Source organism: Cydia strobilella, chromosome 7 (assembly GCF_947568885.1).
Source record: "Cydia strobilella chromosome 7, ilCydStro3.1, whole genome shotgun sequence".
NCBI lineage: Eukaryota > Metazoa > Arthropoda > Insecta > Lepidoptera > Tortricidae > Cydia > Cydia strobilella.
In genome coordinates, this window is record NC_086047.1 from 8411843 (window position 1) to 8423410 (window position 11568).

At 33.8% G+C, this 11568-nt stretch overlaps 1 protein-coding gene and 2 long non-coding RNA genes across 3 annotated transcripts in view; all 3 read right to left on the bottom strand.

The window, feature by feature from the left end:
- Positions 1-8827, bottom strand: part of LOC134743050 (uncharacterized) — a 28003-nt gene extending 19176 nt beyond the window's left edge. The window contains exon 1 of the long non-coding RNA XR_010127987.1: positions 8818-8827. This is a non-coding gene — a long non-coding RNA (uncharacterized LOC134743050). The remainder of the gene's footprint in view (positions 1-8817) is intronic.
- LOC134742729 (uncharacterized) lies at positions 2637-3382 on the bottom strand. Its single transcript, XR_010127961.1, has 3 exons — positions 3323-3382; positions 3119-3245; positions 2637-2925 (listed from the first exon to the last, which is right to left on the bottom strand). It is a non-coding gene; the product is annotated as an uncharacterized LOC134742729 (long non-coding RNA).
- LOC134742743 (cuticle protein 16.8-like) lies at positions 3502-4691 on the bottom strand. Its single transcript, XM_063675931.1, has 3 exons — positions 4581-4691; positions 4055-4229; positions 3502-3679 (listed from the first exon to the last, which is right to left on the bottom strand). Exons 1-3 carry the CDS (start codon positions 4684-4686, stop codon positions 3502-3504), a joined length of 459 nt encoding a protein of 152 aa, XP_063532001.1. The 5' UTR covers positions 4687-4691.
- Positions 8828-11568: the final 2741 nt, after the last annotated feature.

Sequence of the window (11568 nt, forward strand, 5' to 3'; positions counted from 1 at the left end):
AAAATCTATGGATTGTTATGATCTGCAATAAATGATTATTTAATTTAATTTAATTTAATTTAATTTAATTTAATTAGGCCCAGTCGAACTTTGTAAAAACCTACTTTTATAATACAGAAATGTCAATGTATATGTTTTTGATTTTGTTTGTGTTAATTCCACACAAGCCTGGGTAACAAAACTAGTGATTTTACAGCAGATTTGATACTGATATGATATGACTCCCTGCACATCGTGTTTGCACCAATATAAACCATTATTGAAATAAAACCATAAAAACGGATTATATCGCGCATATTGAATTTATTCTAATTATACATCCCGACGTTTCGAACCCATCACAGCGTTCATGGTCAACGGGTGACTGAGGAAAAGCTACAAGGTGCAAAAGTACCCACATACAAAAATAATAAACCATCATAAATATTGCTATTTTTTGTACTATCATGTTTTGGCAATAAAGTGATTTGAATTTGAATTTGATAATAATATTGACCTACTCCGAGACGAAGACATTTATGTAACGATTTTTCCTATTTTAAGTTTAATTAAGGGAACGTTACGGTAAAGTGTATTTATTTTATTTGTTTAGTTTTGTACGACCCCATACCCTATTAGACCACACAGTCGACTACTCTCATGAATGGTGGGCATAAAAACGTTTCCTTTCTTTTAATGGGCGTGCGGGAAGCGCGGAAATAATTAAAAACCGTATGGAAGCAAACGCCCTCCTATACAGCCCGTTCAAACGCGTTCATACTCCGATAATAAGTGCAAAGGTAATAATGGTTATAATGGGATAAAACGTAAGATACAATACATAATGCTTAAATTATACTACTTAGTTAGAACGCAAGGGCTCTGCTTTTCAAGCTAACGAAACGACTAAATTTTACTTGTTGTGTTATAATATACATATTTACATACGTATAGAATCGTAAATGTTTACTATTCTTTACAAGTTACTACTTGTTTAGTGAATTCTGACGTGTAAGACCAAACGCGTAGGAGAGAGCATATTAGGTTGGGGAAAAAGTTCTTTTGTATTTTATAGGTGTATAGTTGTAGTAAAAACTCTTTGGTTGTAGTGTTGGTATCTGGCTGGTTTTGATATTATTAAAACGATTACGGTAAAGAAAATTTCTTGCCGCCATTTCTCTATTGTTTTCTGTCCGCCAGAAAGAGTCAATATAAGGAAGAAATCCGATATATTTTGAAATGTTATTTTATTTCATAAAAAGGAAAAGCGACACAAGTCAGTGTCAGTAAGGGCCCGTTTACCTATTGATTAGTGTGAAGAGCAAAGAGCAAGTTCATACCTTTGTTAATTGCATTTAGTAGCAAATGTATGAACTTGCACTTCCCACTAATCAATGTAAAAATAAAAGCAAGCCATAAAAGGCAGAAAATGGTTCAAGCATTTTCAACTCGGGAAATTTAATATCAAAGACAAAGTTCTGTCATAAGTCACATTGGGCCCAGGCCCATTGATATTTTATCAGATTTGATTTTAGCTCCATCTGTGTATGAATGCTGTAACTGGCACCATGTGAGAATAACGCAGATACCCCTGGTTCTCTACGTAACGTCGACTAATAGCGCCACGATGTCGCTACTTACATTAAGCATGAACATTATAGGTGACAAGTGCAATAAGTGGTTCAATTAATTATTTTTGTCATTTATATAGAGATCCATTAATGGCCGGTAAGCAACGGTCAATGTGACAAAGTGACAGTTAGGTAAACGTGACTAACAGAATTTATGTCGCGCTTTAAAGTACAAGTTAAAATGGAAATGCCCTGATACCTACGACTTGAAAAAAATAATAATAACGACTAATAAGACATGATAAAAAAATAGGTTTTTTTTTTTATTTATTTATTCACTTTAAATATTCATACAACTTTTGCCAGCATGCCACTATTGTAAACCTCTTTGGTTTATGTAATAGTTGTTTAGTAGTTTGTTTTATTATCCAAAAACGTAAATATGCAAAAAAATACGTCTCCTTATTTCAGAATGAGCCTGAAATAAACTTATGAATAATAATTATTAACTGTTAGTGACAGTAAATAATAACACCTTAATTAAACTCGCGTTTTGAATACATGTCACTACATAGTATAAAACAAAGTCGCTTTCCGCTGTCTGTCCGTCCGTCTGTCCCTATGTATGCTTAGATTTTTAAAACTAGGCAACGGATTTTGATGCGGTTTTTTTTTAATAGATAGTGAATTCAAGAGGAAGGTTTATTAGTATAATTTGTAAAGGTTTTTTGTAAATTTGTTGAACTACCTGTGCAAAGCCGGGGCGGGTCGCTAGTTTAATTATATGTTTAAAAACTAATTTAGGGTAGTTTAGTGTTGTTTACTTAGATTTCCGTTGACATTTTGCTGGGACGTCAGTCTTTCCGTGACCACAGCTGGTGCAAATCGGCTGAAACTTCGGAATTTAAGGTAAAAACAATGAAATTAAATCGCGGTAGACCCGTTCGTATAATTAATTAAATATTATTAAAATAAAATACGAACAAAACAGGACCGATGTAAAAGTAATTATGAATTAGGTATTTTTCTCATAAAAATATCCAATGTTTGTCGAATTTTTCTTATGGTTTTCTTTATTTCCTTGACCTTTTCATCAGTTTTAATCGTAGGTATTTTCAACACAGAATTATAAAAATTATAATTTTCGGCCTGGTCTTCATCATCCGCTTCTTCATTTTGTTGGTTATTGTTAGAAATATCATTAGTATAGTTGTGCGGGTTTTCGATTGTGTAAATGTTGTCAACAACGGGAAAGTCTAATTTTAGGGGTACCAATGTATCTGTCACCTCGGTGGTTGGCTCAGCTACTGAAGCAGTTAAATTTTGGGTAGTCTCTGCTGCGGTTTCTGGGATTTTGTATCCTCTTAAGTCGATGCTGGAAATAATGTAATATACGCTTAGAACCCATAAAATACCCGTTTAAGAAAAAGGAAATGAGCCGAGTGAACATACCTATATGTATATTTAGATTTAAAAAAAAAACAATTACTTATACACCACAGTAAACGTACTTCCCTCTGGATATTTTTATTAGTTATTATTATGTTTAGTTCAACAAAAAACTACACCTGTAACTATTTCCATCAGCAAAGTACTTCACATGCACTTGGTTACCCTGTGCGTCTACATATTGATATGTCCCAACTAGCGTTCCATTCGGAAAAGTTTTTTCATCTCTTGCCTCGAGGTTTGTACCTGGCAAACAAAACTAATCGTACATAAGCTTTACAAAACATATCCTTATACGTCGTTAATGCAATAAAGAAGCTTACATTTCACTATTGTAGGAAAAAACAATAACACGATACGAATAATTCTGTGTACCATTTTCATAAAGTCAAAGTGACGGTTGAAGATTCATTTTATGCTCTTTCTAGGAAACTTGAAAAAAGAGTTTTATGTTATAATAAAACCAAAAAAGTTTGTGAAATAATATATGTTTTCAGAGAAGTTAAATAAAATATTGACTCGGAAATGACATGACATTGTTTCTCCTGATTCCAGGCTTTGCTGTAGCACGGTGTGGTTTCTTCCTCTTCCAAGTGACTGTATCTTCATCGGTATTCATAATGGCGTTATTAGGATTGACTATTAGTGCAGTGTAGGGATTGGGGCGGTCTTTAATTACCCTGAAATACATATCAAAAACATCATGTTACCTGTTTAATAATGAAAAAAGACGAGCGGCAAAAGTTTGAGAGTGATACCAACGTAAAACCGTCCATTTTAGTTCTGGTGGGGACGGTGGGGTTTATTTACCCATTGATAATTATTAGTTCTAGAATGTTAATTCGTGGTTTGATTACTAATATTTAATAACCCTTAAATAGTCCCATTTTACTCGTTAAAGATGCTTGATAAATTTTATTGTATTCAATGTTGGATACGTTATTAGCAAGAAGATGCATAAAGGTAAAGTAAAATTACCTCTTGCCACATCTCAATTCAATGTTATGCCTAAGATGCTAACCTATATCTGAATTTCGATATATATAGGTACTAACCTGTAGCCTTTCTCATCAGCCACATACCGGTACCGATGAGCCCGGCCCGCCGGGTCCAGGTACCCGTAGCTACCTACTACGGTACCGTTGGGGTACCGCTCCTCGTTCCGGTACTGGGTGTTGCCGGTGGCTGCGTCTAATACGTCGTAGCCGAATGCGTATGTGCCAGGGTAACCTGGTTAATGTTAATTGTACATTTTAATTGTTACAAAACAATACATGGCCGACTATAAATAAATAAATACAATATATAGGTATAATCAAATTAATGAGACATCTAATATCACGCTATAGAAAATGGTCGCAAGCGTTTTTCGAATAAATGGATCGCACAAAATAATTTTAATTTCTGAATGACGAAATAGGAGGGAATTGGCCTTTTCTAGTGTATATGTTGTAGTATGTTTGTCTGTTTCTTTTGAAACCTTTGTAACCTAAAGAATCTGACAAATTACCAATAAATAAAAGTATAATATTATTATATATAATTGTGTCAAAATAAAAAGATGAATAAAATGCATCTTACCATCAATATTATTGTAAAAGTAGCTAGGCATCGGCTCTGCTAGACTAAGTCTGGGTTGCCTAGGTGCAGAACTAACCCACGTAGGAGTCATCCCAGATATCAGCATTAACACCTATAAATAATTGTTTTAACAGGCTTGCATAAATAAGCATTGTGGGTATCAATTACCCAGATATCGCATCAATACAATACAATGTAGTAAGTAGCAAAAAATAGTATTCACATAGGTATAATCCACTCCTACAGGTCCGACATAGCAAATCTATGTCGCCGTGAGTAATAACAAGAATTAATCTTCAGTCGTAATTAGGTTGAAAGTAGCTAAAAATTGCTCATTAAATTTATAAAAAGCACTTCATTTTGGAAGAGATTAATTAAAAGACATTCTTTTCGTGTTAGATTTCATATAACTTCTAAATTTATTTCGGGTTTCTAAGATTAGCCTGCAAGTGGATCAAATTCTCCTAAGTACCGTGAAATGGTTCTACTTTGCTCCAATATTTGCTACACTTTAAGGAAATTTTGAATATTTTTTAAACAGTTAATTATTAAATATTTAGACGAATTGAATATTAAGAAGAACATCTTGTGTAAAATATTTAATCGGTAAATTAACATTATGAAATATAAAACGAATTTATGAATAAGGAGCACAAGGTACCCATTGTTTGGGGTATTTTTGCTCCTACCTCCTACCTATATGTATTTTACTTAGTGGTGCAAAGTTACCCCAATGTCCGCCAAATTAATAGGCCCCGCCAAAAAAGATATGTTTGAATATATTAGATGTTAAGGCCTTTTTTTTTAATTGGAGCATAGTACCTACCAAGGAGCAAAGTAGGACCATTTTACAGTAGGCTTTTTTTTCTATCCTATACAGAAATGTAAAACGTAAATGTAGGGACACAAGACCCGAAAACGCACTTTTCAGGTTAAATGATAAATACTCGACTAGAGAAGTAGCCCAGTGGGATAATATAGACATAGAGGCAAGTGCCACCGATTTTACCTTTTACCTGAAATTATAGGGTTGCCTACTTGCTGTACCTGATCTTACTGCAGTTACAATTTAAATTATTTTCAAGCACTGGCACTCCTTTACTTTAATTAATGTGTTCTAATACCGTGAAACCGTCAATTTTCGACTTTGAGAATAAATTAGTGCATTAAGTAGGGAAGACAAATGATGGGGTCATAAGTTCATAACGCATAAAATGGCCAGTTCGATCCATTAATAATGTGTATACCATTTTGCTCTTGAGGGGTAGCGACATTAGGGCACTTTCTAGGGTAAATGGAGTTAGCTGACGGTAGGTACATAATTTTTTTTTTTAATCATAGGTCTGATTTGATTTGCTACAAGGCTACAACATGCATGCATTAATTCTGTTCAACAAAAAATATATCTTAGCAAACGTTGTGCTTTGTTAGCAACCAGTTTTCATTATAATTATGATTCAAAATGTTCGCATGTCATAACGAATATTCGGTCGCCGAATATTCCGCGCTTCGGCCGAGATAGGTGCCCAATATTCGGTATTCGGTATTCAGCCAAAATCACTATTCGGTATTCAGCCTAAATCACGGTCCATATCCCGGCCGATATAAGTGAGGAGTGTCTTTTCAAAAGGGATTATTTCTCTATGAAATCCACACAAAAATAAACTCTTTAAGTAGGGTAAAAGGGTTTATTTTCGTATGGATTTCATAGAGAAATAAGCCCTTTTGAAGCCACTCCTCGAGTCCAATAACTATAGCAGTCACCCTACCGCGATTTATAACCTAAATAAAAGATAACTTGAGTTGAACGGTTCTATTTAATTTTTAGAATATCACATACCTTCATGAAAAAATCCTTGTTTGTCATTTCCAACAAATCATATAATCTTTTCATTCACTAAGTCTTTGAAAACAATGAGACGACCTTCAGAAGCACTATATGTATTACGGCGGTGTCGCTCCACCAACGGCGAAGGAAGCGAGTGTTGACGGGCAAACAGGCGTTGGCCACATGCGTGGACTCTTTTATGAACGAGTCCTTTTAGTGGATTTTACTTGACAAAAAAGGCTGGTCAAGCGGGAGCTAGTGTCAACTAAAGGACCCGTAGAAATATCCGCTGTAAATTTGTTTTATATAACAATAAAAATAATGCCAATAAATGTAGCCAGTAAACACCATGGAACTTAAACTAAGCGCTTGTGGTATTGTGGTGAGGCACGTTGATTCTAAACTGGAAATCGACAATTTTTTTTATGATTTTTGGTAAGCGATTACCGCCGCCCATGGGCACCTGCAACACCAGAAGGCATTGGCCCCGGCTCATACCATTGAGTTTTTTGAATATACTTATCTGCATAATTGCAAATTTTGAATACTTACTGTAATATATAATATATACCTACAGGGTGGAAAAAAATTATGGGCCCTGGAGGGAAAGTGCCTTAACATTTTATATTAGCTCATTTTACTTAAAGGAAACATTATTTTATTATAAAGAAACAAAGCTGCATTCAAAGATATCTTTTTAAATTTCGCTTGGTTAAAAATAATTTTAAGTACTAAATATACGATTTTATGGTTATTTTGTACGACAGACGAGTGTGAGACCTAATGTTTCTTGGAGAAATGTTATAAGTATTAGAATAAAATAGCGTGTTTATTTTTTGGAATTTTTAGTCGGTTCGATTTCCGGGCGAGACAAGCGAATTAAAAAAAAATCTTTGAATGCAGTGGTTTCTTTTTAAAAATAAAAGAATGTTTCCTTTAAGTAAAATGAGCTAACTTAAGGTTTTAAGGCACTTTCCCTCCTGGGTACATAATTTTTTTCCACACTGTATATTTTATATATATATATATTGTAACCCGCCATACGATAAATAAATATAAATGCACAAAATATTAGTTGATACTAGATGCACCTCGATAAAAAACAAGATCCTGGGAAAAGCGGTAACATGGGAAGGAGGAGATGGAACTTCAACTTATAGGCTAGTTCCTATAAGTTAGCTATACTCATGGTTATATGCACATTAATAAGATTCTAGTCGTACCTATAGGTAGTAATTGCAATTATAAATAATCAAGTGTTTAGAACACTCGTACCTAATTATTTTGTAATCCCCGAATCCTTAATTTACACCCAAAAGCTCTCCTCTTATCCTTTCAAATGTCCACATATATTATATTCGGAATCTATGACTATTTTATACTACTTCATGATAAAAGTTACTCGCATACTATCTGCTATTGTTAATTTTTCTACCCAAGCGCGGAACCCTAAAAGTAAAGCGTTTGTTTCTCGTAAACATTGTGGGTGAAGGCAATTTCGCCCATATCCGCTACACTGATGTCATACCATTAGCAAGAGTAGGATAAGGAACAGCCTTTTTGGAGGTATTTGTATCATAGAAGGAGGTTAGTGACACCTCGGACAGTATTATTTTTGTTTATTTTTTATATGTTTTTTATGTAAAAAATATGATGATTCTACAGTAAATACACCTACTTTTTAGTATTCTAGGTACTAAACAGTACAGGCGACATCAATAGTACAAAACAACGTATCACACAAAAGTATCTGCCTGCCTCCATAGTCTGATGTCTGATACGCTACTTTTGACGCTGAGTATTAGGCAATCTACAGTAAGAAACTATAATCTGTAAGTACCTTTCTTATTAACAGCATACAATAGAATGAACAACATACATACCTACATTTAGAACTTTCTTCCGCAGTGCAGGTAACAATGCGATTTTATATGAAAGTCATTAAAATGTTCAAGCTCGTACGTTAGCGCAGTAACTCCTCAATTTTATTAGATTTTGATTACTACTTACTAACTTTGAAAACGCATATATTTGCTTTGAACAACCTTTTTAAACATTGAATATAATGAACTTATACATAATTTGAGCTCTGACTTTAGATAAAAGGCGTGAATATTCTTTTTTTGGCATTTACGACCGCCGACGCCCACAAGGCCTTTTTATGAAGTAACTGTTAAATCTAATAAAAACACCATAAAGGCAATTTAACTATAATACAAATTGTTGGTGGATGCATTTGTTTGTTTTGTACTTTTACATTAATTTGTAACTGGGAATTAGCTCATTAAGGGTCGGTTGCACCAAACTGTTTGTCATCATTAAAGAGTTCGCAAAATTTTATTGTATGAGAAGTTTCATAGTTAAGTGCTGACTGACGTTGACCAGTCCGTCAACTGTGGTTTGTGCAACCGACCCTAAAAATAACAGGCGATTTAGCAGCCTAAAAAAGAGTTTTAGCTTTGCAGCTTCACGCACTTTTATGAACATTTCTAGACTAAATGAATCGTTTTTAGTTATTGCTCGTAAATGTAGGCTTGCTGAACTTCAACAAATATGATTATGGTGGCGTAACCCGTCTAATTCTCGTGATAAAGTAGTAGTATGAGTACATAAAACTGGTCTTTAAAAAAGGTACAAACATTGTTATAAAATACTAAATTTACCTAGAAATTGTTTTCTATAAATCCAAAACTCGTTTTACTTTTTCTCTAAATCAACCCAGACCCGAATTTCCTCAAAAGGCGATATGCTTTTATCATATCATCAATTAAGATGACGACCGGTCTGGCCTAGTGGGTAGTGACCCTGCCTGTGAAGCCGATGGTCCTGGGTTCGAATCCCGGTAAGGGCATTTATTTGTGTGATGAGCACAGATATTTGTTCCTGAGTCATGGGTGTTTTCTATGTATTTAAGTATTTATATATTATATATATCGTTGTCTGAGTACCCATAACACAAGCCTCCTTGGGCTTACCGTGGGACTTAGTCAATCTGTCCTATAATATTTATTTATTTATTATTTATCATATCAGATGACCCGCTCCCTTACTTGGCAGCAAAAGTTTTGTTCCTACCTAAAGAATTGTAAATTGTGTAGACACAATTTTACACATATTAGCAATTAAATATATAGGTACATACCATATTACAACATAAAATAACTTCGCATTTGTTCTTTATTCAAATCCACCACATACCTATGGAAAGTTGTTCAAAAACGACTAAATTGAATATATATTTAACCGTGCCGTGCCGTTATATAGCGGCCGTCTCCATACAAAATATATATTGCTAGAGTAATATTTTGTATAGAGACAGCCGATATTTGACGGCACCACTATCCTAGGAAACCAGAGCTTAAATAGCGGTATTAATACTCTAACTAAATCTCTACATCTAGTACTAGTTAAACGGTAAATGAAATAAAATTAATTAATTATTGGCATTTGATTCGTTTAGAAACATCGGTGGCTAAATGCACAAAAATTATATTAGGTACCTAATAATCGTGTAAAACGTTATTGTGGAATTAAAGCACGCCCGCCTATGTTTGCGTGGTTTGATTTTACCGCTACAGATCAAACTAATTCTAGTTTAAAATTAACCCATTGAACTAAATCAAACCGGTTACCGAGTTTTATAGCTAAATCTATCAATGTTAACTGGCATATTATATGTCAAACATTCGTACCTTTACCTGTATCCTTTCACAGAGCGCTATGTACCTAAATCCTTTTAAGATTAGAACCGCGTAAATGACGTGTCTCCATAAACGGTGCTTGCCCGAGACCCGTTCCTAATATCGTTTAAGGAACTCATCAATTTAGAAATGTTACAAAGTCATAAATATGAATGAGAGGTTTTTGAACTACGATCTTGTAAGTCTGCTACGGCATCTATGACTAAGAGCCATATTAATTTTATATTTTAATTGTAGTGTGAATATAAAATCGATTTATGTTATAGGTTATAGGCTTCATTTGCCTAACTGATTAAATTTTAAGAATTATGTGAAGTCACCAACCTGCAATAGGCATTATTGGCCATTCCCACGTGTTTATGAGAAGAGGCCTGAACCCATACCACTCATACCAGTAGGAAAATATAGTAATGATGACAAACTTTATTTTGACGCGTGAAATTTCGATGAGGGTATTCATTTCATCAATATCCATGGGATCCGGTAGCTGTACCAAAACATAATAATTCAGTGTCACATTTTGATTCAACGCCGCAGTACTTAGCCAGATAAAACAGCAATCTACTTAATATCAGGCCATTCGTCATGTGTGCTTTGACCCCGCCGGGACGTATTTATCTTGTTTTCTATTAAGGCCCGCAGCGAACCACCAGTGTTTTATATTGCTACAATTTTTCTTTTCAACGTACTCTGTCAGGAGGCCATTATTTATGTATATGTTTGGGTCAGTCTATATGGGCTTTTAATTTTGGGTTATTTTTCTTTAGAATTTTGTTTAATTTTCAAGGGTTGGAATTTTGACCCAACTTCGAATGTTTTTGTATTTTTGAACGGCTTAGGATTTTTTACACATAAATTTAATGGAATATTTTATTCACATTTTAATTGTACAGTTTCTGATCTTCTTTGACCTTGCGGATGGTTAAAATAATGATTGCATGTATGTGTGGCATCCGTGAACATGATGCATGTAACTGCGTCGAAATATCGGGAGCTCATAAATAATACAAAAGGTAATCACGGTCTATATCCCGATCAATATAAGTCTAGTGCATGTATGTAGTTTAATATAATTCTAACTGTTGTAATATCAATGCTGCATAAGCATATGTCCAAGTCTAAAATGGATTATTTTTACTTGTTTATACAGTTTAAATATTGTGTTTTAATTATACCAAGAGACGTTATTAATAGCTTAATTATATCGTAACTATATCGTAACAAGTTTAGCCTTATTAAAATGGGATGGTTTAAATATCGATCAACGTCGCAAAAAAATTACAAAAAATGTAATATTAATAAGAATACTCCAAATATAAAAAGTAATTTATTAAATAACCTGCCGTCGAGTTCAAAAATATACATTCATATAATATAATATAAAATAATAGTTTATGTTTATACAAATAATAAAGAGTTCGATAAACTGAAAACATTAATCAGATAGACAAAATAGTAT

Coding starts and splice junctions, on each gene's coding strand:
- LOC134742743 (XM_063675931.1), bottom strand. CDS start 4,686: ATGCTGATATCTGGGATGACTCCTACGTGGGTTAGTTCTGCACCTAGG. Junction 4,230..4,580: donor CTTTTACAATAATATTGATG/GTAAGATGCATT, acceptor AACATTAACCAG/GTTACCCTGGCACATACGCA. Junction 3,680..4,054: donor GCTGATGAGAAAGGCTACAG/GTTAGTACCTAT, acceptor TATGTATTTCAG/GGTAATTAAAGACCGCCCCA.